Source organism: Cricetulus griseus, assembly GCF_003668045.3.
Source record: "Cricetulus griseus strain 17A/GY chromosome 1 unlocalized genomic scaffold, alternate assembly CriGri-PICRH-1.0 chr1_0, whole genome shotgun sequence".
Lineage (NCBI taxonomy): Eukaryota > Metazoa > Chordata > Mammalia > Rodentia > Cricetidae > Cricetulus > Cricetulus griseus.
In genome coordinates, this window is record NW_023276806.1 from 59,830,388 (window position 1) to 59,856,164 (window position 25,777).

Genomic DNA, 25,777 nt, shown 5'->3' on the forward strand with positions numbered 1-25,777 from the left:
AGAGACAGCTGTCAAAAGGCACGAGTCCTGCCCTAGGCCCCGCCCCAGATCCCACCCACCCGGCTCAATCAGAGACCTGGACCCAAAGGCTGGGCTTAAAACCCCGCCCCTGGCCCTGCCCCCACCCCGCCCCTGCAGAGGCAAAAAGCCCGCAGTCTTCAGCAGCCGCCCGGGCTGGGCCTCAAAACCCGCCCTCCATGCTGAACACACCTCCCACACCTACCTATTCAATCTGGGAAGGATGCTCGCAGGCTCCGCAGAGGCGCCTCCCAGGCCCTACCTTCCTCGCCTTTCTGTGTGGAGCTCCGCCCAAAATTCTGGCCCCTCCCCGCCCTCCGGACGCTCAGCCAGCCCAAGAACCTCCACAAGCTTCTACGTCGCCAACGGTCCCCTTCACCTGTGATGAGGTCTTTAGCCGGTTGCGGGGGTGGGGCGGTGAGGGGGCGGGGCGGCGGGGTTTACATCTTTGGTGTTCCTATCAGGTTCTCTGATGGCAGCAGTTGTGTTTTTTATTAGTCCTCTTGCTTTGTACATGTTAGGTCTTTAATGTCTGTTAAGTCAATGAATGAATGAATGACCAAAGAAGCAACAAGAAAGAAACAGTCTAGGGTAGGAGAAGATGCTTCTACAGTTGCTTCGACACTGGTTTTGCTTCAGAAGACTAATGGGCTTTCAAAGGAATAGGCTCCTGTTAGAGAAAGCCTTACTCTAGAGCTCAGGGTGGATAGGAAGCAGATATGCCCTTGCTAGGAGGGCACAAAGAATCCGTTTGATATTAGCCAAAAGGTTAATAACTTTGACACAAAGGAAAAATAAAAGTTTTCTTTCAAAAATTATTACATTTCCTTATTTCTGTGTACGTGTGCAAGTATATGGGGCCTGTTGCCATGGCACAGTTGTGGGGATCAGAGGACAACTCGCAGGGGTTTACTCCTTCTGTCATATGTAACCTGGGGGTAATTTGCATCCTGGGTATCAAACTCAAGTGGCCAGGCATTGTGGCAGGCACCTTTACCTGCTAAGCTATCTGCCAGCCCCGGAGTGTTTTTTTAATCATATGGATAAAGAAGAAAGGGCTGGAGAGAGGCTCGGCAATTAAGACTACTTGCCGCTCTCCCAGATGACTGTATTAGTCAGGGTTCTCTAGAGACAGAGAACTTATGGAATGAAGCTCTCTGTCTCCCTCTCTCTCTATATATATATATATATATATATAATCTCTGTTATAAAGGTTTATTCATTCATATATTCATGTATATGGGAATTTATTGGAATGACTTACAGGCTGCCCTCCAAACATGGCTAGCTGTGAATGGAAAGTTCAAGAATCCAGCAGTTGTTCACCCACAAGGCTGGGTGTCTCAGTTAGTCTTTTCTACATGCTGGAATCTCGAAGTAGGCGCCAATGCCAGTGAAGGAATGGATGTGTTGACAAGGCCTGGGCAAGCAGACAAAGAATGAATGAGCCTTTCCTTCTTCCATGGTCCTTATGTAGGCTTCCACCAGAAATTGTGGCCCAGATTAAATTGTGCCTTCCCAGAGCCTCCAGATCTGAATTAAAAGAGTGTGTCATCCAGGCTCAACATCTAGATCAAAAGCCTGTGTCTTCCTACCTCAAGATCCAGATCACAAGTGTGCCTCCATTTCTGTATTGTAGTTCATTTCAGGTATAGTCAAGCTGACCGCCGAGAATAGCCATCACAATGACCCCAGTTTGCTCCCCATGCTGGGATGCTTACAATCACTGGAATTCCTGCTCCGGGGTCTACAATGCCCTCTTCTGGCCTTTGAGGGTACCAACACACATGCAGCATGCACTCACATAGACAAGCACACACATAGATAAATAAAAAAAAATACAAAACCCATCTCCTAAAATAGAGACAAACCAGTCTTCAATAACACCCATTTCCCTTTAGAGGCTCATTGTGAGTAAAGAGGTGAGAGACATTTTTTCTCTCTCTCTCTTGTAAGTTTTTTTTTTAAGTTATTTATTTTATGTGTATGAGTGTTCTGTCTGCATGTGTGTATGTGTGATGTATGTGTACCAGGTGCATGCCTGGTGCCAGTAGAAATCAGAAGAAATTTTTGGATTCCCTGGAACTGGAGTTAGGATGGTTGTGAACCACTACATGGGTTCTGGGAAACAACAGCAGCAAGCACTTTTTTTTTTTTTTTTTTTTTTTTTTTTTTTGAGACAGAGTTTCTCTGTGTAATAGACTGGCTGTCCTGGAACTCACTTTTAGATCAGGCTGGCCTCAAACTCACAGAGATCCACCTGCCTTTGCCTCCCACAAACTGAGATTAAAGGCATGGGCCACCACCCAGTTTAAAGCAAGTGCTCTTAACACTGGGCCATCTCTCCATCCCTGAGGAATGTTTTCAATGTAAGTATGTCCTCAGTCCAAGCTCCAGATATAATATGCTCCACAAAGGCCAGTCAAGTTATAGCTCACATGAAGTACAAAGAGGGATTGCTGTGGGCCACTTTCTGTCGCTAAACCGATGGCCAGCTTGAAACAGTGATGTCCTTGCCTAACAGGTTTCCATTCTCAGGAATAGGGAACAGAGGCAAAAATCATCATCTCTAGAAAGCAACTGATTCAGTGTACATGTTCACTGGGGATACAAGAACACGTGTAGCTGGAAGTTTTTCTTTGTCTTGCCCAGTTCCACTGGACTGGTTTCTCTCCTGCCCGACAGTCCCCACAGCCGATTATTAAATAATCATTCTAAGGCTTAACATTAATTATAATTGTTCGGCCGAAGGCTCAGGCTTCTTACTGACAAGCTCTACATATAAATTAACCCATTTCTATTAATCTGCGAATCGACACGTGGCTGTGGTACCTCTGTTCTGGCATCTTTCCCCTTAGGCTGGTGCTGGCATTTCTCTTCTTGGTGGCTGGCTTAAATTCCTCTTGACCCCTCGGTAGTGATATATTATTTTTGATTTATTGAAGCTTGCCTGAGGATTCAGAAAAGCAAAGTCAGACACAAGTCATAGAAGCTAGGCACACACTTTTAATCCCAGCAGCCAGAAGCCAGGAGGTGGTGGTACACACCTTTAATCCCAGGACTCAGGATTAAGAGATAGATGGATCTCTGTGAGTCCAAGGCCACCCAGATCTACACAAGAGTGAATCACTCTAAAAGAGAATTGTAGCTCACACCTTTACTCCCAACATTAGGGAAGTATATAAGACAGAAGCAAGGTCTCAGAGAGGCATTCATTCTCCAGCCACACAGAGGAGAGGCAGCAGTTTGAGACTTGGTGAAGAGCTTGTGTGTGGATCAGCCCTTTCAGTATGAGCTTAAGGTGAGAGCTAGTGGCAGCTGCTGTGCTTTTCTGATATTCAGTTTGAAGTTTGAACCCCAACATTAGCCTCTGGATCTTTTATTTTTGGTGTTACACCCTCCCTTTTTCTGTATATCTGTTTGGATTTCCTGCCAAGCTGTATTCTGTCTCGCCATAGGCCAAAGCAGCTTTAATTATCAACCAGTGGGAACAACACATATTCATAGCGGCAGAACATCCCACCTCACCCTGGGTGTCCTATGAATTGCCTAGAAAAAGCTGGGTGTGGTGGTTCATACCTATAATCCCAGCATTTGGAAAGCAGAGGCAAGAGGATCAGGAATTCAAGGGTAGCCTTGACTATTCAAGGGTAGCCTTGACTACACAAGGCTAGCTTGGGCTACAGGAGACCCTATCTCAAAACAGCTACCACAGCAACAGAAAAATAAACAAGAGCCAAAAAACCCACCCAGGTATTTAAACAAACCAAGTACATTTGACTTTTACCATCAGAACCCTGAGCTAACCAACAGTCAATTAACACCACAGAAGCTCAAAGAGTCTGCTTCAAAAGGAGTGAGGCACAGGTTAAGAGTTAGTGGAGGGAGCAAACAACGTAAAGAGGAAACAAATGGGGGAGGGTACCACTAGTGACTTCAGCATACCTCCTGCTTAGTCCACACAGCACATTGACTAGTAGACTATTTTATCACAAAACATTTTGTAATTATGGCTACTATTTATTAAGCTTTTATTACATGTTTACTTTTCCTGGACTGTCCCCTGTAGTTCTTGGAACCTCTAGTTTAAACGTGAGAAAGCTAACACAGAAGTTAAATCTGTCCCAGGTCATATGCATTTGAAACAGGGTGGCTATACACCCAAATCTGCCTTTATTCCTAATCCTGTACCACAAAATCTCTAAGAAATTCTGACTTGCTCAAGAAGATACAGTACAAACCAAAGACCCAAGCCTGGTGGTGCTGGCCTTTAATCCCAGCACTTGGGAGGCAGAGGCAGGTGGATCTCTGAGTTCGAGGCCAGCCTGATCTACAGAGCGAGTTCCAGGACTGCCAGGGCTACACAGAGAAACCTTGTCTCAAGAGAGAGACAGAGAGAGAGACAGAGACAGAGAGACAGAAACAGAGAGAAAGACAGAGAGAGTCAGAGAGGGACAGAGACAGACACACACACACACACACACACACACACACACACACACAGAGAGAGAGAGAGAGAGAGAGAGAGAGAGAGAGAGAGAGAGAGAGAGAGACCGTTGTCTCAAGAGACCGAGAGAGACCCGGATCCGGGTTCAATTCAGCCTGTGCGTTTCCCAGAATACTTTATATGGTCCCATAAGTAGGTGAGAATTGCAGGACGGTAGAGCGGATCTCCTGTGAAAGAGTCGCAGAAAACATTCACAATACTTCCGTTTCTGAGTAGTCTAAATCCTAGGAAACTCATACAGAGCCAGAAGCCATTCGAAGAATATTCTTTTTTTTAAAGACTCATTTATTTACTATGAATAGTGTTCTGTCTGCATGTATCCCTGTAGGCCAGAAGAGGGCACCAGATCTTATTACAGATGGTTGTGAGCCATCGTGTGGTTGCTGGGATTTGAATTCTAAAACCAGCTAGTGTTCTTAACCACTGAGCCATCTCTCCAACCCCCAGAAGTCATTTGATACTGGATTTTATTTGTTCTGACCATCTGGCCACTGTGATAGAAACGACAGTACCCAGGAGGGAGGCTCTGCGGAAGACTAGAGACACCAAAATAAACACTGCAGACAGGCCGCTAGAACAGCCTGGGAAGACAGGTTCTGTGGCAGCTGGGCAGCTGCCCAATCAGATCTTCTCTCTTCTCAAAGTCTTAATTACAATAATAATAATAAAAAGTTCCCCAGCCAGTTACTGTGAGAATTCCAGTTGCCCATGAACCGAAACATAGGACAAGAGGGAGGGAATTCAGAGTTAACTTGAAATTTCCAGTAAACATCAAGTAAGGGCTGAAAAACTCATTCCAACAGAGAAACCCATAGCACACAACAGGAGTCCCAGAAACATCTTCCAGGAAGATTACTGCTTTGGAGCCAGCGGGTGCTGCACAAGTAGGGGCTTACTCCCCAGAGACCACATGCCAACCACTTAGGCCTCCTGATGCAAATCCCCCTTGTTCGGATCTCGTGTCGGGGGGGACACTGATGTTCCCCAAAGCTGCTGTGGTGAAAGAGCTTCCCACCATCAGGTCGCTTTCTTTAAGAAAGCCTCAAAGAGAAGTGGAGAAAACTGCCAATGCGCTTCCCTGCTATTCCAGCTTGAACCACCAGGAGGCTCCTGGCTCCAGAAAATTCAGCGCCAAAGAAGGACGAGGGTTGGGACGCCGGAGCCCAAAAAGCCCGGGGCCAGCTGGGTTTCCCCAGCACCTGAAGGCGGGCGTCCTGTGAAGTCTCAGGTTTCAGGAGGGCTGGCAGTTGCCTGTTTGAACGCTTCTCTGTGCCTTGGAATTGTACAGAATGTCTCTTGTGGCTTTTTCTCCTCCCTCTTTTCCTGTTGACTCTCCCCATCCGGCTCTATGAATCACTGGACTCCACAGGAAAGCAGCAGATGTTGACTTTACTTCTTTTAAGTCAACGTCAGCTCTCTCCTGCAGAGTGGGGAGCAGGCAGTAAGGTGAGCGTGTGTGCTTCTGTTGGGGAGGGAGTGAGAAGGCGAACCTTCTTTTTAGAATTGTGAGGGAAGACAAAGGAAGTCTGAAAGGAGTCAGGAAAAAAATCTTTTGGCCCCTGGTAATAGGGGAGATAGGGCTCCAAACAAAGACCCAATGTTGGCTGTGGAACCCGGCAGGGCGAGGAGGAAAGCACAGGGTGGGGAGATTATTTGTTTTGGTGCCAGCCCTTCGTGGCTGAGGCAAAGCCTCATCTCTTGCCAGCTGCATACCCGGGGCTCAAACGTCAAGTCAGGCTGCAGGTCTGGAGACATATTCCAGAAGCATCTTTTCCCCTTTAGCCTCCAAGCCTTGTTTTTGGATACGAGTCTCTTGAAAAGGCTGCCAAAGAGGACTTTCTGAGCCTCCTCCTACAGTCACTGCTCCAACTTCTCATCAGTCTGTTCTTCCTTGGGGATTTTCTTTCGGGCAAAGAAGCCAAGCTGTGCAGGGAAAGACTCAAGTCACTGCCAGATGCCCTGACGGGGGTGGGGGTGGGGTGGGGGGAAGGCTTGCTAACAGCCCTCCAGTTTATCTGAGGTTTCTCGTTTGTTCTGCTCCCAAAAATGGGATTCAAATTTATTTTCTTTGGCTTAGTTTAACTCAAGCAACATTTGTGGGATGAACAGAGTGAAGGAGATCCAAACAGGACCCTCCTCACCCCCAGCAGGTTTAATGGCCTAACACAGAGCCTGTCCTTGACAAAATGAGATGCTTCGGATTGTGGGCACCCACAAAAGCTGGGCTCACCTTCCACAGGCAGAAGACAAGTAGTGCAAGCAGGAGCAGCCCTCCCAAGACACTGCCTATGAGGATCCACAGGGAGATGAGGGTTGTGCGGCTCTGAATCACCTCCAACAGGCTCTGCATATCAAGGAGACTTTGTTTGGGTTTGTTTTGGTTTGATTTGCCATGCTTTGCTTTTGACACGGGTTTCTGTGGGTTTGTTTGTGTGTTTTTGAAGCAGAGTTTCATTGTATGTCCCAGACTGCCCTTCAACTCCTGGCCAGCCTCCTCTCTCAGTCTGCCAGTACTAGAAGTACAGGCATGCATCACCACACCTGACTTTCGTCTTATATGTGTCCTTTAACACAACTAGCCTCGTGCACAACATTATAACAAAGCCAGCCCCCAAACAGAGAACAAAACAACGATAACAGAAACCTCTTTCTACTTAAAAACACCGAAGCAAGGAGCAAAGCAGTAGGACTGCCACTTCTGATTGGTGGACTGCTCCCTGATGGATATAGTTTTGTTCTGAAAAATCCCATTGTGGGGCTGGAGAGATGGCTCAGTGTTTAAAAGCACTTGTTTTTGCACAGGATTCAGGTTTGGTACCCAGTACCCACATGCTGCTCAAAACCATCTCTGTTCTGGGGGAATCCAGTGCCGCCTTCTGACTGCCACTCACACGGGCAAAACACTGACACACATAAGAGTTTTTAAAACGAAATTGAAAAAAGAAAAAGGCCATTCTTTACCAATTGCCACTATTTCCACAGCTCCGGGCCTACCTCACTCCCGGAGGAGGCTTCCGTCAGCTGTAGGACACTGCCATTCTCGGTTTCTAACTTAAAGGTGCTGACCACTGTCAGTGACTTGAACTTGGCCTGTGGAACAAGCAGATGGGAAAACATTTCAACTGAGCCATCATCTGGTGGAAAGGAATTCCAAGAGCAAAGTGGGAGCTCCGTGGCAGTTACCAGGGCCCTGAAGCCCAGAAGATGATAGGAATCGATAGGAAAACAGAGGAAGGGAAACAGACAGCAAGCCTGCTCTGAAAATACACTGTCCACAGTGGCGTCCAACTTCCCTTTCCTTCCAGGGACTTCTGTGGGGCTGAAACTTTCTACTCTGAAACTAGAGATGTGTTTCCTACCAACTCCCACTAACTCTGATAGTAGGATCTCAGTGTGGGTTGAGTGTCCTTAAGCCTTCGTGTGTCCAATCTTGGTGTCTGCTGCAAGATATTAAGAGAGAGAAATTTATCCAACTGTTGTGTTTAGCAGTGGGCCTTTGGGAAGTGCTAAGGATGAGAGTCATTCGTGGAACCTTGTGAGTGACTCCTGGTGGCTCTGGAAGAAGAGCAAGTAAGGCTGGGTACACACAAGCACAAGTGCCCACCATACAACTCTACAGGGACCCCTTACCAAAGCTGAGCCTAATACACCTGGTGTTTACACCTTGGTCTTTGTCCACTGGCCTAAAAGATCCTTGAAGTCAAGGACCATGTCTGATCAGCCATTGTGCTGCCAGTGTCAATGACAAATGTGTAGTGGTGTGTGTGTGTGTGTGTGTGTGTGTGTGTGTGTGTGTGTGTGTTTTAACTTTGTCTAGTAAGTGAGGCTAGGGGGCCAGTTAGTGCCCAGGGGTGCATCTGAATCACTCTCCTGTGTTACCATCATTAGGATTACAGGCACATGTCACTGTATCCAGCTTTCCATGTGGGTCCAGGAGGGTATGCACCCCTAACCCCAGCACTCAGGAGGGTGTATGCCCCTAACCCCAGCACTCAGGAGGGTGTACACCTCTAAACCCAGCACTCAGGAGGGTGTACACCTCTAACTCCAGCACTCAGGGGGGTGTACAACCCTAACCCCAGCACTTAGGAGGGTGTACACCCCTAACCCCAGCACTCAGGAGGTGTACACCCTTAACCCCAGCACTCAGGGGGGTGTACACCCCTAAATGTTGGAACCTAGCTCTCATGAGGTCTCTAAGAGTTGTTTTCCAGCATAACTACAGGTACCTCCTGTTTTCCTGACCTCACCCTACTGGGATCAATATCCTGTTGTGAACCCTTTGACCTGGGGTTTTTGTAAGTTTGTATATAAGGCTGCTCCACAATAAAGTTGAGAGACATTCTCTCAGAAAAGGACCTTGTGGTTCATCCAAATCTCCAGGCCTTCACCCAATACTCAGACTTAGTAGCCAAGAGCAGCCACAAATGGAGGTTCCACCGAGATCGGGAAAGAAAGAGGACCCTGAGAGATCACCCTCGGAGGGCTGGAAAGCAAGTAAGGAGTTGTGAGGGTGGATTGCAAAAGGTACTAGAAAATAGGTACCTCTACTCCTAGGAGAATTGGATTGTAAAAGCACTGGAAAAGGGGTGCCTCAACTCCTGAGAGAGTTGGATTGGAAAGTTACTGGAAGGGGTGCCTCAACTCCTAAGAGAGCTGGACTGCAAAGGCACTGGAAAAGGGGTGCCTCAACTCCTGAGAGAGTTGGATTGGAATAGAGATCACAGTCAATCACAGAGATAAAGTTTAAAGAGACAAGGTCAGAACCCAATGTCTTCATCCCCTGAACCCAGTGGCACTAAGAAAAGACCCAGGCCCTACAAAAGATCTTACAGGAATGGATAAAGATGCGGCAGTCCTCAAGACCCTCCAAAGATGCCAAGCTATGGTAAGGATGGCCGTCCCTGACACCTCCTCTCCTTTGTGACTTTTGTCCAAAAGATGTATATATGTTCTGTATGTATGGTGTGGCCTCACATGTATGTATGAAATGTGATTGTAAATGTGTGACTGTTAACAAAAGAATGCTATTATGTTGTCTTTAAATCATTAATTGCTGGGCAAGGAGCAACAGATGTTAAAGTACAGGTTACTTGAGAGGGAAATTTCTACTTTTATTTCCATAGAGGGTGAAGGGATGGTATGGTACCAGGCTTCCAGAGTGGTATGGTTTCATGGGGGCAGGACCCCCTGAAGCAGTGGCCCAGGTGATCTAAATATTTGTTTTCATTTAAATTTGGTCAGTTAGAAATGTTAGTGGTCACAGTCAATCACTTTTAAAAGGAAAAGGAGGAAAATGATATAGAAATGATACTTTTTATTGAATGGATCCTCATTTGTTGATACTTTGTATTGAAATGGATCTTCATTTGTTGATACTAGTTAGGTTTTCTAGATATATAGATATCCTTCATACCATTCAAAGACCTATGGAATATATGGCATTTAAATGGTCTAGGGTTTTTCTTGACAGTGAGACACAACTGCCCCTGGCACACCAATTATATCTGAGAGGAAGATGGGCATTCAAGAAACTCATTATAGAGTTTGCCTTTGACATGGCAAGACCAGCCATTTGGGCAAGAAGCTACTCTTGCATGAACTATTTAACTGTTGCTTTATAAACTGGACATGCAGTACCCACAGGAAAATGCCTAAAGGGTTCCTGCTTCATGGAGGAGTACAAACTTCCAATGCAGGACAGTTTAGAATCCCCTGCTTCATGAAAGAGTCTGCCAGACATTCTACAGGACACAGAAAAAAAGATGACAAACTGCCAATGCAGGTGGACAGTTTAGAATTTCCTGCTTTGCTGAGAAGTCGGCCAGACACAGCGTGGCCTGTAGACTAAAGATGGATGCCCCAAGGTTACCTAGAAACTTTGGGTGACTGTCTAGGAAGCAAGGTGTCTCTGTCAGTTCTAGAGTTTATATATTATCCTTCTATGGTCTTTGATGGAGTTGAAGATAGATAGTTATAGTAACACACTTAGATAGAATGGTTAAAATCTTATAGTACTTACTTGATAACTGTTTTGTTATATATAAAGAAGGGGGAGATGTTGGAACCCAGCCCCCATGGGGTCTCTAAGAGTTGTTTTCCAGCATAACCACAGGTACCTCCTGTTTTCCTGACCTCACCCCACTGGGATCAATATCCTGTTGTGAACCCTTTGACCTGGGGTTTTTGTAAGTTTGTATATAAGGCTGCTCCACAATAAAGGTGAGAGACATTCTCTCAGAAAAGGACCAGGAGTCTTGTGGTTCATCCAAATCTCCAGGCCTTCACCCAATACTCAGACTTAGTGGCCAAGAGCAGCCACACCTAACCCCAGCACTCAGGATGGTGTACACACTCAGGAGATGGAATCAGATCAAGGCTAACTGGAGCAACACGATGAAATCGGAGGGGGGGGGTGTGGAGGGGGGGAAGCGAGCCAGTGTTTGCTGCTCTTGAAGAGGACCAGAGTTCAGTCCCCAGAACCCAGGTAACTGCTTGTAACTCCAGCTCCAGGGCACCCAATGCCTTCTTCTGTTCTCTGTGAGCACTCACGCACAAGTGCACACACTTACGTATAGACACACATGCACACATAAAAATAAATCTTGAAAAAAATTAAAAATAATAAAAAAAAATGTCTGGGGGTGGTCAGTGGTAGAATGCTTACATCACATCCCAGAGGCCACTGATACAATCCTCAGTCACACACACACACACACACACACACACACACACCTGAATCAGACAGATGGCCAAGACAGCTAGAGAGAGTATCAGCCATGGAGAGGAATGATTCATCAGACTTAACTCACCTATGTTTAAAGCCCAGAGATGTTGTAATATTGAAGGTCGCTGTTACATGTATTATATTAAACAATATAAACACTTAGTGCTAAATAGCCATTTACAATTAAGATGCCAGTTCCCTGCTCACACTGACTTTTGCTTGCTGACTGTCATAGTAAATTCAATTTCATCTCCCCAACTTCAGATACTTTCATAATCTAGATCTCTCTCAACTGTGCAGTTTTACTTCCCACTGTCCCATAAAACCCTGTAAATAGCAATTATTGTATTCATTTGTTTAACAAAAAAGTATTGAACATGATACAAGATAGATCTTAGCCTCCCCACTGTTGACTTAATACAGAATCATTTCTATATCAGGCATTTGATGGAGTGTGAGTGTGTGTGTGCTCGTGTCTGGCAGGCATGGGGCTTGCTAATAGACCAGGCTAGCCGTGAACTTTGAACTCATAGAGTTCCATCTGCCTCTGTCTCTGCCTCTTAAATGCTGAGATTAGGATGTACATCCCCACACCTAGTCTGATGAATTAATGACTAAGTGTGGGCATTTTATTACCTGATCCCTATGATGGAACTAAGGGATGCTAAGTAGAGGAAAATACAAGGTGGTTGCTATGTTATATCAAGGGCTTGCCATGTGTCCATCTCATTACCTCCTTATATCAATTCCACAAGCTGGGCATCACTGTTCTCATTTTAAAGATCAGGAAAAAGCTAGGCATGGTGGTGCACACCTTTAATCTCAGAGTTTGTGAGGCAGAGGCAGGTGGATTTCTGTGAGTTCAAGGTCACTCTAGTCTACAGAGTGAGCTCCAGGACAGCCAGGGCTATGTAGAAAAACCCTGTCTCAAACAAACAAACAAACAAACAAAACAAAAAACAAACCCAAACAAACAAGACAGATCAGGAAGAAAGATTAGAGAGATGAAATCACTTAGCTTATGGTCAAATAGAGAGAGGCTGAACTTGAACAGCCTATTTATCTCACCATCTCACATGTTAATGTTTCTGATGAAAGCAGAAAGGAAGAAAAGGAAAGATTTACCCTCCGGAAGAATTCGTTGTGAACCAGCCTCAGCAGTCCAACAGAGATCTCAGTCCCCTTTGCCAGCTGTCCGAGATGGCACCTCACAACCTGACACTGAGTGTTACTCCCGTTCTATCCAAAGAGAGACAAATCGGGACCCTGGAGTGGCGTGCTCCCCACTCCCATCTCCACTTCCCACCCAGACACAATCCCTATTTGCACCCCTGCCCCAGAAACCTTCCGAGGACTCCTACCAGTCTGCTTGTGTGCTGTAGCTCCTCCGGGTGCACAGCAGGTCCTGGGGGCTCAGTCAGGTTCTGCACTGTGCAGCTTGCCTAAAGGAAGACCAGCCACTCCTATGCATAAGCCCTTTCCTTCCTCCCAAGCCACAGGTGAAAGGATGGCCGCAGGAAGAGGAGCTCTGAGAGAAGTGGGCCAGCAGATAGGAGTTCAAGACTGCAGGGTGTCACGCCCTCTAGCCCAGACTCACATTGCTAGTGATGACTTGAGATAGTGACAGGAAGTAATTGCCCCCGTGGGCTACAGCTGGAAGGAGGGCTGAGATGATGAGACCACTGACCATGTGGCAGCCAAGGTTCTGAACCTGGGAGAAGAATTTAAATTGGGAAGAGGCGAGAAACAGAGGGACTGCTTCATCTCTTCCCCTTCAGCTGCTCGGGGACGAATCCTTTCTGCACACAGCTATTGCTTTCCTCCCAACCCCGCCCCTAGCATGCCAAGAACCCCACCACCACCAGCTTCTCACCCGAAGAGTGGTTTTGAATTCAGGGCCAGGACCCACTGGGAGAGTCCTGTAAGGGTGAACCTCGTATCGATGCAGAGTGGACTCACTGTGTAGACGCCAAGCCAAGAGGTGTAAAGTCATGGCCGTGACAATGACACAGAGCACATGATCGTCACACAAACATGGATTCGGGGAAGGTAGGGTCAGCACATGGAAAATGAGGTAGGGATGCATGACAAAGAAGGGAATTGAATGTAACACATACTTGAGTTTTAAAAAAAATGTATGGCTGTATCCCCCATATCTCTTTATCCTAGTTCCAATGCTCAGGACCTGACAACATCCAGGAAAGTAAGGTGCTTAAGAGCAAAGGTTAACTACAAGTGCGGGTGAGGACCAAAAGACTGAGCAACCCAAGGAGTTGTGCTCCTGGGAACACTGAAGCATAGGAAGAACAGGGAAGAAACACAAAGGATGTAAGAACGGGTCTCAGCCGGGGGAGCCCAGCCATACCTAGAGAACATGAGGTGAGGCTCGTATCGGATGAACGCAGAGGTCTGAACTGTATTGTCTTGAAGGGTCTCATTTCTCTCCAGGCTACTGCTGTAGGATCAAGGGGGAGAGTTGCATATTCCAGGCCCTCCTCAGGGACCCTCTCTGCTACTAGAGGAATCAGTGTTGTTTCTTCCAGCCACCCATTTCTCTGACTTTCAGTCAAGTTCCCTGAAAGGGATGGAGAGGACTGGAGGAAGCTTCTTTGTTCTCACCTACTGGCAGTCAGCCTCACCAAGACCTGGCCCAGGAGGAAGGTGCAGCTAAATTCAAACTCTAACAGAAAGGTCACCTGGGGGTAAGGGACAAGGAAGGAATAATGATAAATTTTTCCTTGTGAAAAAACCCAGAGAGGAACGAGAGCCATGTCCACCCCCACCCCGCAGAGCTTCATGCCCCGTGGATCCCAGAGCCTGCTTTCCGGCACCTTTTCCTCACTGTGGGCCCACACTCACCTTGGCTCCAGCCTGGAAGACTGGATGGCCCACGATGCATTCCCGGGCATGTGGGGAAGGCACTGAACATTCCACCCTCACTGATTTGGCCCTCTGAAAGCAGAGGGATGGAGATGGAAGTTAGATGTGGGGCTGGGGGCTGCTCTTCCACCCACTAAGATGCTAACACTGAGCCTTTCTCCAGACCACCCCCATAGCCAATGCTGAGGCTCTCATCTTCCTCCTCCTTCCTCTCCTTTGCCTCAGTCCCTTCCCACAAGGGTACCTGAGGAGTAAGACTGGCCAGGTGGAGGTTTCTAGAGAACCTGAGACTCAGGCTAGTGTTGTAGGCATTTTCCTTCTTGTTCTCCAGGGTTGCCGACACCAGCAGTTTCTGTCTGCCACCGTGAACCACAAATGGGGACTTCCTAAGAATGGGAGATAAATGAGAGACTAAGAGGTAAAGGAGAATCAAAAGTCTCACTTCCAATATAGTGGCACATGCTCTTAATCCCAGCAGTTGTGAGGCAGAAGCAGGTTAATCTCTGAGGTAGAGGCCAGCCTGGTCTGTAGAGAAAGCTCCAGGCCAGCCAGGGCTACATAGGGAGAACCTGTCTCAAAAAGAAAACAACTCTCTAACTCCCTTCTGGTTTGCCGGGCTTATCTCCATCTAACCTGGAGCCCCTGATGTCCATATGAGCTTGAAGCACCAGGTCTGTGATACATTCATCGTCAGTTCCACAGTCTTTTGAGAAGGGGACCTACAAGAGAGTTAATGGTCTGAGGGCTGGGAGGAAGGCAAGGACAAAGGACTGGAATTGGGGGAAATTGAGGAGGAGAGAGGCTATTTTTGATCACCAGAGCCTGGATCAGATTTCACCATTTGTATGTGACCCCGTCCCCCTTGTTTTAAGTATACTGGGAGGGCACCAAGGGACCCTAGACAGAGCAGGATATGGCACTACTCACCAGCTTTCTGATAGAGGTGGGTGATCCCTCATCCAGCACAGGCCCGGGCTTTGTGGTGTTGTCCAAGGCAAAGGTCACAGTCAAGGCCACTGGCCGGAGGTAATCTGATGTCTCCTGAGGGAAAGCAGAGAGAAGGACAGATCCCAGGGAGCCAGGATTAGAGCAGACGCTAGGCCTCTGTAGAATACATTAAGTGTGATCACCCATGAAGCACTTTCTGTGTCCCAAGGTTGTCACAGTATGATGGAATGTGACTCAGTCACAACTCCTTTGATACAGTTATCAGTATATACCATCCCTTCCAGTCAAGGATACTGAGATGTGGCAGCTAAGTGACTTGGCAGACAGAGTTCATGGTGACAAACTATAGAACTAGGGTTCCAATAGTATCATCCTGACCCCAGAATCTGAATGGTCTCAATCTCTCTACTTCAGTTTTGTTGCTGATCTGACTGAAACTCCCCTGGGACCCAGGTTTCCCCTCACTCCCAGGCCTGATGCAAAGCAGTGCCTACCCCATCCTCACCAGTACATGGAAGTGCAGCCGTTCACAAGTGACATTCCCTACACTGAGCTGGAGCTGCTGAGGGGACAGCCGCTGGCCAGAGCCATCAAACGCTGCACGTGCCCCAGCTGCCCACTCATCCAGTGATGCTGAGAACCGTATATCTGAAGGGAGAGGCGAGTGTGAGAGTGATGACAGATGCAGATATGGGGGTGGGCCAGCACTTGAGAGCTGTCTTGGATACACTGTAGTCACTCACAGAATCTGCGATCCCAGCGCCCACGAGTGTGAGAGGTCACTCGGAAGCACAGGGTTGCAGTCAGGCAGGCCGCTTCCTGGCCTCTTCGCCTACAGTCCTTCTGAACCACGCTGATGTGGGGTGGCACCACATCCAGGGTTGGAAGCAGGTGTATGATGGGCTGGGAGCTGGGAATAAGGTGGGAAAGAAATGCTAAAGGGAGTAGGTAAGTACCCCATCCCCACCCCACCCCCAAAAGTACAACCCTAGGCTGGGGATGGAGTCAGTGGTAGAGCTCTTGAGGACTCGAGCTTGCACTTCAGAACCAGAAGCAAAGAAAAAGATAAGAACTGCAACCTTAGTACTTGTTTTCCCATGTAAAAAAAAATTAAGATCTGAATGTCACCCTTCCCAGAAGCCTGTGACAGAAGTCACACAATAATACATCCAATCTGATAAGCACTAATGTCACGCTGGAGAGATGGCTCAGTGGTTAAAAGCACTGGCTGCTCTTCCAGAGGACCCAGGTTTGATCCCCAGCACCCACAAGGCAGGTCAAGGCCAGCTGTAAAACTCCAGTTCCAGGAGATCAGACGCCCTCCTTTGGTCTCCACAGGCACTGCACATATACACAGTGCAAAACACCCATACACATAAAATAAATAAAAATAAATAAGCACTGTTAGAAATCTTTATGTAGATTATCTTACTGATATCTACAATAAACCAGTAAGATAGTGAAAACTACTTCCACTTTAGGCATCAGATTAGTTGACGAAGAAATCCAAATCTAAATCTGTGACCTTGAGCTGTGCTGAACTGAATCCCTCACCTGAGCAGGATGGCTGCTCCATGGGCGCCCACAGCAACATCTACAAGATCATCTCCGTCCAGATCTAGCCGGCCATCCACACTTCGGCCAAAGTAGCGGAGGGTCTGTGGCATGGATACAGCAGCAATCCGCTGAGAGGAAAAGAAAGCCTGAGGAAGACTGGCACCTGCTTCTCTGTCCTCCTGCCAGGTCCGTCCTTCCTTCTTTTCTTTTCTTTTCCTTTCCTTTCCTTTCTCTCTCTCTTTCTTTCTTTTTTTCTTTCTTTTTTTTTTTTTGAGACAAGGTTTCTCTGTCCTGGCTCTCACTCTGTAGACCAGGCTGGTCTGGAACTCACAGAGATCCACCTGCCTCTGCCTCCCGAGTGCTGGGATTAAAGGCGTGCACCCGCCCCCTCCAACCCAGGTTATTTCTAACATTTCCGTCCATCAAGAGAATAAGAAAAATTTGCTTATCTTGGGAATCCCTCATACACAGTTTCACTTTTCAACTTATAAATAAGGCACTGACTTGGTTTGACTCTTAAACCAAGTGGATGATAAATAAGCAAAGAAAATAACTCCCTTCCGTATCTACTACTATGTCCCATTTTCAATGGTCTGTTTCTATCTTGTCTTTGAGACAGCATCTCACCATGTAGTCCTGGCTAGCCTGGAATTCACAAGGTGGACCAGGTTGGCCTTGAACTCACAGAGATGCCCCTTCTGAAATGAAAGGCATGTGGCACCACACTGTCCTTTATCCCAGCATTGCTCACCTGGGTAGGATGGGGCCTGATTCCAGTCTGGGTTCCATGATACAGGTACAGTGCTCCCTGGTGCCCATCCTCGAGGGGTGCCCCCACAGCCACATCAGCGAAACCATCTTGGTTCAGATCAGGAAGAGCAGCCATGGCAAAGCCGAATCGAGAGTCCTGGGAGTGTTCTGGCTGAAGAGTTCCTTGGAGCATCAGCAAAATTTGCTTTGTAGTGGCGAGGAGACAGAAGGAGTTGCTTATCTGGTGACACTCATCCCTTAGCAAGCTCTCAAACATAGGTGCCTCTCCTCTCTTCCCTTCCCCCTGCTTTTTTGTTTCGTTTCTGTTTTTTGTTTTTCAAGACAGGGTTTCTCTGTGGCTTTGGAGCCTATCCTGGCACTCGCTCTTGTAGACCAGGCTGGCCTTGAACTCACAGCGATCCACCTGCCTCTGCCTCCCGAGTGCTGGGATTAAAGGTGTGCGCCACCGCCGTGCGGCATTCTTCCCTTCCTTCTACCATCACCCCCACACACATCTTAGGGGGTTCCATCAATTCTTACCTGACCTACTACATACACATAAACACGTCCAGTCTCTTTGTTCTGGGGACCCAGGAACATCGGGGCCGCCACAAGTAAGACATCAGTTATCCCATCTCTGTCTGTATCCAATGGGCAGAGCTCACTGCCGAAGTATGAGCCAATCTGGATGTAGAGGGTGGTGATGATCCCAGAGAAAAGGGAAGGTCACTGTGGACCGCTGGACTCAGCAGGAAGCACTCACCACTCTGCCAGTCTGGTCCTTGCATCCCTGACAGTCTGCCTATCAGAATTCAGCATGGGCTTTCCAGCTTTTCCCTTTCCCTTCTCACTCTTCTCCTTCAGCCTGGAATTCATGGGGACTGAAGGGTCCCACCCTCCCTCGATGTCTCACCTGATCCCCCTGGAGGCTCTGGGCGACCCTCAGAGCCCCATCTTTCTTTAGCTGGAAGGCAATGACTTTTCCTCGATGTCTAAACCTCGGTGCCCCGGAGAGAAAGAGGCGACGTCCACCGGGCAGAAGCATGGAGGAAACAGAGTAACCTAGAAGCGAGTAGCGATCAGATGAAAGGAAAAGAAGATGGGATGAGAGCCGAGGGTGTGCTGAAGGCATAAGGTAAGTTCTCAAGAGAGACCAGCGGCGGAAAACTGCCTGTTAAGAGGGACTGCCTCGCTTCCCCCCCGCTACTGGATCTCCCTCACCTTCCCAGATCCCTGCAACTCTGTTACTTACCCAGATAGGCTGCATGGTTCTGCAATGCAGGGGGAAACTCATCTTCTAGGGCCGTTCGTGGGGGGAAAAGGCGGCGACCTTCTTCAAGCCACAGTACCGAGCCCCCCCAGTCATAGGCCCCCACCATCCCAAAGAGAATCCCATCCTGAGGGGCAGAAACAAAAGAGGACACTGAGAAGACAGTGGGGAATAGGAGAAAAAACGCACTCTCCAGGAGTAAGGTGCTCTCTTAAGGGTCCACTGTGGTCAGAAAAGCATGGAAGGCGGGGAAGCAGGCTGGTAAGAGGAGAAATCTGGAAGGGCCTTAGGACTGAAGTTATCTGAGTCAGAGGCTGGAGAGGATTTTGAAAAAAACAAGGGCTCGGGGATGTTGTGGAGGGTCAGGGTCTGTCCAACCTGCAGCCGGTGGATGGAGAAGCCAATCTCAGACATTTCTAGTCCAAAGGAGCTTTCATTTTCTCCACGGGACCCTTAGGCATGAGAAAATTGCAAAGCACTATCAGGGGCCCTCGTTCTACCGAACTCACACTAGGATGCCCCCAACCCCGGTCTTCCATTTCGCCAGGATAATCATTACCTTCAAGACCAAAAATTCGGTCTCCCAATGCATCCACAATGTCTGTCAGTGCGGCCTCATCTGTGACGTTGAAGAAGAAGCGCTCATCTGGATCACTAGCAATGTCTCTGATTTCCCGAAGAAAAGTGCTGGGGTCTCTCTGTCGCCGGAGATAGTGACCAAGGACCTGAGTTCAAGATGGGGTTCTATCTTGAAGTAAGTTGTTAGAACTGATACGGAACAGAGCCAACTAAAGAAAAGGGAAGGGAATAAAGACTGAAGTCTAGGCAGTAGCTAATACTATTTTCTGTTTCACGTCCTGAAAACCTTTCTCCATCTGTCTTTCTAAATTGAGTCGATCCTTGGTCTGGGAAGATGACTCAGTGAGTACAGTGCTTGTCACACAAGCCTGACAACCTGAGTTCCGATCCCCAGACCCACATAAAATGCTGGACACAGTAGCTCAAGCTTGTCTGCAATCCCAGCGTGCCCCTACCAGGAGACAGGAAGCTGAGTCAGAAGACTTGCCCAAATCCTGTGGGCCAGCTAGCCTGGTTTATTGTACACAGTCTCAAGCAAGGTGGAAGGTGAGGACTAACATCTGAGGTTGTTCTCTGACATATATATATATATATATATATATATATATATCATGCTATGAGCATACATTCACACACACACATCATACAAACACACACACAACACAAAACACAACCAAAAAGCACCAGAGTCAAGTCTCACCGCAATCCCATAACGTGTTACTCTCCCAGCCTCACAGGCCTTTAGTGCTGCTGGAAGCTCCTCTCCATCATGGGATTCTCCATCAGTGACAACCACAAGCAGCCTTGCAGCCTCAGGTCGGCCCCCCCGGGACTGACTGAACCCTTCTGTGCTAAGAGAAAAGAATGAGACATGGTCATGCGTATAAGCATGCATGTGAGTGAGTGCGCGTGCGAGCACACACACACACACACACACACACACACACACACACACACACACATACGCATGCATGCATACATTGTATTTAACATGGTCAGCAGTTCACCGAGGTCAGATGTATCTTCCAGGCCATTCCCCAACAGTGTCTAACATGCAAACTGTCACAAAGTCACTGCTTTGTCATCAGTGTAAATAAGAACAAGCTTTATTCATTCATAGATTTATTTTTTATTTTTTATTTTTTGGGGGTGGTTTCGAGACAGGGTTTCTCTGTGTAGCTTTGGAGGCTGTCCTGGCACTCGCTCTGGAGACCAGGCTGGCTTCGAACTCACAGAGATCCGCCTGCCTCTGCCTCCCGAGTGCTGGGATTAAAGGCGTGCGCCACCAACGCCCAGCTCATTCATAGATTTATTTAGCAAACATTGCATTTGGGTTGACAAGATCAAGAGAATGGAGTATAGACACAGGTTGTTGGGTCAGGCAGTCTCCCCAGAGGTTAGTTTAGGGTCATGTTTGGAAAGAAAGCCAGGACATTAATAGTTGAAAAGCCAAGGATCAGAATTGACAGAGGAGTAGAGGAAAAGAAATGGGGTTCTGGCCACAGAAACAAACAGACAAGGAGAGGTACACCCACAGACACTGTAGACTGCACTAATGGAGAGCGCAGTGACAGCAGCTGACAAGCCTCCTCCATGAGCTTCTGGTGCAAAGATAAAGATAAGCTCACACCTCACCTCAGCCCCTCACAGCCCTGATGACCCTTTCTGCTCCCACATGCTCTTCCCCAGGCCTCACCATGCCACCATTATTGCTTGGGCAGTTCTCGTTTCTCGCCCCTCCCGCCGACTCAGGTTTCTTGCTGCTCTCACAACTTCTTCCTTGGTTCGGAAATCTCCCAGGGACCACTCGTGCACAGGGCTCTCCCCATACTGTACCAGTCCTACCTGAAAATAATAAACCATGTACCCAAATGGGATGTTTGCCGAGGCTGGAGAACAAAGGATGGAGGGGAAATGAACACCTCTCAGGCATGTCCAGCCTGCAGCCTGTGGGCCCCAAGCAACCGCACGGAGCAAAGAACGGCTATGAGTATGGCCCGCACAAAATCATAAACTAACTTCAAACATTATGAGGTTTTTGTGACATTTTGGCAACTTAACTGCACAGTTGTTGAGCGTGAGTTCTCTAGATGGCAACGTCACGGTATGATGTCAAGGGGTTGGATATGCCTGATTACACAGAAGGGACCACGAGTATTTATCTCTTTCACTCCAGGCCCATGCATGCATTCTTCTCTTACCTGTATCTGCTCCGGATCAATAAACAGCCTCCCTACCAGCCTCCGAAGGAATGTCTGGACCTCAGACCAGGGATAGATACTATTGGAGCCATCCAAAACAATGACGACATCCATGTATGTAGGACAGCCTAGAAAAGGGAATACAGTGACGGGAAACGAAGACATGGCAGGGTGCTGGGGCGGAGTCCACAGGGGAAAGTGTCATAGGAGTGTGCTTCAAGGTAAGTGTTTATTAGGGACTTCTTTCTTACATACAAGGAAAGGACTATGCCAGGTCCTAAGTGTAGAAATGAATGAAAGAAGAGATGGCCAAGTGTGAAGAATGAAATATGCTCTACTCTAAGCTATGGGAGACTGAGAGAGCATCGCTTTTGTATGTCTGTGTGTGTGTGGGCGGGGGGCAGTAATTGAACTAAGGGCTACTCATGTACTACGCAGGTCCAGCCCAGAGGGTTATTTCTGATAGTGGTAAACCAAAGAGGCAGCAGAGGCCACACATGATAGTACGTGTCTATTATCCTGGTACTTGAGAAGCTGAGGCAGGCAAATCCCAAGTTCAAGGGCCTCCTGGGCTATATAATGAAACTATCTCCTAAAAGGTGGCAAATAAGGAGGTCTATGAAAGGCTGGAAGAGAACTCAATGGCCGCGTGCTCGCTAGGCATGCACGAGATCCACAAAAATAAGATAATGAAAGCTCTGAGAAAACGTACTGGGGGAGAGCACATTGTAAGCAAAGGGAAATAGAGGTCCAAAAAGAAACGGAACACAGAGGAATAAAAATGTAAACTTGATGGCTGAGGATGTGAGGAGGACAAGCTGGGGTTTTAAAGTTGATTGAGCCAGCTCCTGGTGTCTCGAGGCTCTGGGAAGGAGTCTGGATTCTAATCTGTTAGCAAACAGCAGACCCTGCTGCAAGCACAGCTGGGAATGAGGACAGCCAGGCAGACCCTCTGCCAAGCTTGGTCCTATTTCCCCACCCAGCATCCCCATCCTCACGTTGGGCAGTAGGTGCCAGGCTTCCCCGGGGCTGAAATGAAGCATCCACATGGGCACATATTCCAGAACTGAAGACAGAGCTGCCACAAGCACGCGACCAGAGAGGGGCACAGGCCTGGAGAGGGTAGGGGAGATAGTTATTCCCAGGCCTGGGAGGGGCCCCTCAGAACATGTATCAAGTTAAAAAAGACACTGCGATCTCTCCTTAGGTACCCTATCTTGTTCTCCTGGTGTTTTTTGTTTTTTGTTTTTTTAATTCCTTGACTCTTCTGTATAGACTAGTTTAATGCTCTTTTCCCTGCCATGAGCTCACCATAAATCCCCCATCACCATGTGTCTCTAGCAGAGACATGCCGAGGTGCATATTCACGGCAGGCTGAGATGAATTTCCCAGTTGATAGTCACCTGGTTGGAGGAGGGGTAGAAGAGAATGAAGTCATGGGGGTCAAAGGTCAGGTGCTTTCGTTCAGGGTGGTTTGGGAAGAGAATGAAAAGGAGTCAGTATTAAGTTGAGGCAAGGTCTGTACAGGTTATGGGGGCAAAGAAGCTGATGTACAAAGACTTGGTTTCTGGGTGTCAAAGTCAGGGGTTAGCAGGGGAAGAGTCAGACATCTTCTTACCCAGGTGGCCCTTGGCACATGGGGCACTGTGGGATCCCCCTATAGAGCAGCGATAAACATCCCCCCGCCGGTCACCTGAAGGCCCATCCCAAGGGGCGCCCACCAGCATCCTGGGAGAGGAATATGGATATAGGCATCAGGTGAACACGGCTCTTAATATAGGCAAGAGGAAAAGCGGACAGAGGTGACAAGTTTAGAGTCCTAGGGACTTTCAAAAACCAACTTAGAGACCCATCTACCTTGCCTCCCTTTTTACCAGTTCTAACACAGTCCCAATCCCATGGTCCTCTGGTTTCCTTCTCACCATCGCTGTCCACCCCCAACATGCTGTAAGACGCTGTATCCAAATTCAGCCTCTGGTGGCCCTGTGAATAGGCGTGGGTGATGCTCATCCAGATTAAATGGGGAGCAGAGACCTGGGAGGCCAGGACCATAATTAGCATCAACTGGTCAGCTGAAGAAGGACTGGAGAGCACGAGCTGCACAGGACAGGAGGGTGCACTTCCATGCCAGTGTGTCTGCCTGATTGCTTGTAAGTGCTCCTGGCCTCTGTCAATGTCGTGTACTCAGAGCCCCAGGCGGGATGATTCTCTTCCTGCGTGGAGTTCCCAAGGTCCTCTGCCATGCTGAAGCACAGCTGCATTTCCATTCTCACCCCTGAAATCTCATTCGCAGACGCATCTGGAAAGGTCAGCTTACTCTTTCCACGTCAGTCCTCCTACACACCCGCCTAAGCCGTGAGAGTCAGGAAAGGGAGAGGACCTTTCTGCAGACACAGAATAACCACCCTTTCAAACTCTACCCAAACCCAGGGCCACAGGGAGAAGAGGAGGGTGAGGAGCTCCGAGTCTGGGTGTCTCCTCTTTCCATTCTTTCTTGACATTGTCACACTTGCTCTCTTTCTCCAAGGTCTAGGATGCTGGTTGCTTCCAGCCCGACAAACCTCAGTGCTAATTAACTGGGTGGAACAACCAGCCTGCCCACACACATAGTTTGCCATCTATCCTTGTTAAGGGTCCTACCAACCCCTCAAAAAACTTCCCCAAAACTTGCTGCTTATCTCCTCAACCTCCCAACTACCCCTCGCCCACTCCCAAAGTTCCCTCAAACTTTAGCCCACTCTAAGGGTCTCCAGTTGTGTCCTGCTGATCCCTTTCTTCTGACCCCAATTCCCATAAAATCAGAGCTGGTATTTTAGGAAACAAAGATTATAGGGTACCAGCAGGGAAAAATTCCAGGCCTCTTGTCCCTCCCATGCTTCTCTTCTCCACTGTCTTGCCCTTACTTACATTCAAGCAACCCACTCTCAGCCCCACTCCCACACCCCAGCTTCTGTAACTCTAACTCAAACTCTGCTCACTTTCAGAAAGGTATTTTGTGTGTGAGCCTTTTTGCAACCAGGAAATTGGCTGGGTTATAAGAGCAGGAATTGTAGCTCACTCCTTAGATGAACCCAGAGTTCTGACCACATAGTAAGGCAATTATGCCTCAGGCACCGGGGAGCACCAATGGTAGGGAGAAGCCGGGAGGGTAATAGTAGGGACCAGACAGGCTGCGTGGATGAGGAGAAACGTGTTTCTATTCTGTATCCTCATTTCTGTGGAGTTCAGAGCAAAGGTGTTAGATAACTAGGTACAAATGTTACTCAAACCCTAGGCATCTTCAACCTCTGTCATTTGGGTGGGAGTCCAAAAATATGAGCGCACACATGAAATATAGTATCAGTACTAAGCTCTGACCCAAACTCCCGAATAATTTTAACTGTAACGGTCCCAATTCTGAACAATGCACATATCTTCCATCCCCAACAGAAACCAAGAAGTTTGACTCCCTCACCTGCCAGCAACACCAGGGACAAGAACAGGTGAGGGACGGAGAGGCGCGCCATGCCTGCTTGTCCTGTGTTGTCCAAGAAGTCCTCTGTGCCTCTCTGTCTCTCGCCTTTGCTGTTTTCTTTACTTTCCCTCCTATCCTGCCCCCTCCCACTGGCAGCTAAAAATAAAGTTGGAGGGAATGGGAGGGGTGGTGGTGGGAAACTGTGGGGAGCCCCAGACCAAGAGGACAGAGGGATCTCAGTCCAGGTCTCTGCCTTGGTGCTGCCCCCTGGAGGTCTCAGCTAACATTCAATGAGAACACAGATTTGACCCTTTCTGAGGCTACTTTCCCCACTGTTTATCTGTTCAATAGTGATTTCCTCCTATTTGGAAGGAAAGTAGGAGTTAGAGACAAATTCTTTTTGCCTTATTAATCTCAACCTGAGATATGTAAAAATAAAAGCTGATAGCCGTTGACAGCAGTGTCCTCCTGCTGACTGTGTGGAAGGTAGTCCCACTGGGTGACCTTGCCAGTCCACTGAGCTCTGGTCACATTTATGTGTTTAATAGCTTTTGGAGAGTCTTTGCTGTGTAGTGTCAGTATAATAGCTTTGGTGTAGGATATCCCACCCCCAATTTAAGGAGCCTATAAATGTCTCAAAATTGGTAGAAACATCTTAGTACTTTTGATTGTCCACTACCTACTAATTTCCCCTAACACTTAAGTTTTCAATGAAAACCTGTAGTTATGATGTTAGTTGCCAATGCCACAGAAACCCATCCATAGTCACAGGAACTAAGGCTTAAAATGACTAGAACATGAGAGGCCAGACCAGAGGTCAATGACCAGCTGGATAGAGTGGCATACACCTGGTCTCCTAGCCTCTCTAAAATCTGAGGCAAGAGAA

The 25,777-nt window shown here is 47.9% G+C and overlaps 1 protein-coding gene across 3 annotated transcripts; it reads right to left on the minus strand.

Moving 5' to 3' along the window:
• Nucleotides 1–5,964: 5,964 nt before the first annotated feature.
• Nucleotides 5,965–25,725, minus strand: Itga10 (integrin subunit alpha 10). Of its 3 annotated transcripts, XM_027393712.2 has the most exons (30): nucleotides 24,892–25,725; nucleotides 23,360–23,471; nucleotides 23,056–23,165; nucleotides 22,749–22,840; nucleotides 22,436–22,550; nucleotides 21,438–21,565; nucleotides 20,933–21,081; nucleotides 19,937–20,087; nucleotides 19,217–19,382; nucleotides 19,036–19,109; nucleotides 18,640–18,784; nucleotides 18,301–18,449; nucleotides 17,928–18,071; nucleotides 17,389–17,592; nucleotides 16,635–16,765; nucleotides 15,824–15,990; nucleotides 15,586–15,728; nucleotides 15,060–15,173; nucleotides 14,766–14,851; nucleotides 14,377–14,518; nucleotides 14,112–14,204; nucleotides 13,872–13,948; nucleotides 13,618–13,707; nucleotides 13,126–13,210; nucleotides 12,850–12,963; nucleotides 12,614–12,694; nucleotides 12,378–12,491; nucleotides 7,520–7,615; nucleotides 6,756–6,869; nucleotides 5,965–6,448 (listed from the first exon to the last, which is right to left on the minus strand). In XM_027393712.2, the coding sequence occupies exons 1-30, from the start codon at nucleotides 24,941–24,943 to the stop codon at nucleotides 6,383–6,385; spliced, it is 3,504 nt and encodes a 1,167-aa protein (XP_027249513.1). In that variant the 5' UTR covers nucleotides 24,944–25,725; the 3' UTR covers nucleotides 5,965–6,382. The 3 variants fall into 3 exon arrangements, with proteins under 3 accessions (XP_027249513.1, XP_027249512.1, XP_027249514.1); XM_027393711.2 differs by lacking the exons at nucleotides 23,360–23,471; nucleotides 24,892–25,725 and having other exon boundaries at nucleotides 23,056–23,348; XM_027393713.2 differs by lacking the exons at nucleotides 22,436–22,550; nucleotides 22,749–22,840; nucleotides 23,056–23,165 and having other exon boundaries at nucleotides 23,360–25,725.
• Between the last annotated feature and the right edge of the window lie 52 nt (nucleotides 25,726–25,777).

Bases quoted from the DNA above. Each gene is read 5' to 3' on its own strand.
- Itga10 (XM_027393712.2), bottom strand. From the start codon at position 24,943: ATGGCGCGCCTCTCCGTCCCTCACCTGTTCTTGTCCCTGGTGTTGCTG. The intron at 20,088-20,932 runs GTGAGGCCTGGG...CTTTTCTCTTAG, and splicing joins CAAGCAATAATGGTGGCATG to CACAGAAGGGTTCAGTCAGT. The intron at 13,708-13,871 runs GTGAGAACAAAG...TTGATCCTACAG, and splicing joins GTGAGGCTGACTGCCAGTAG to CAGTAGCCTGGAGAGAAATG.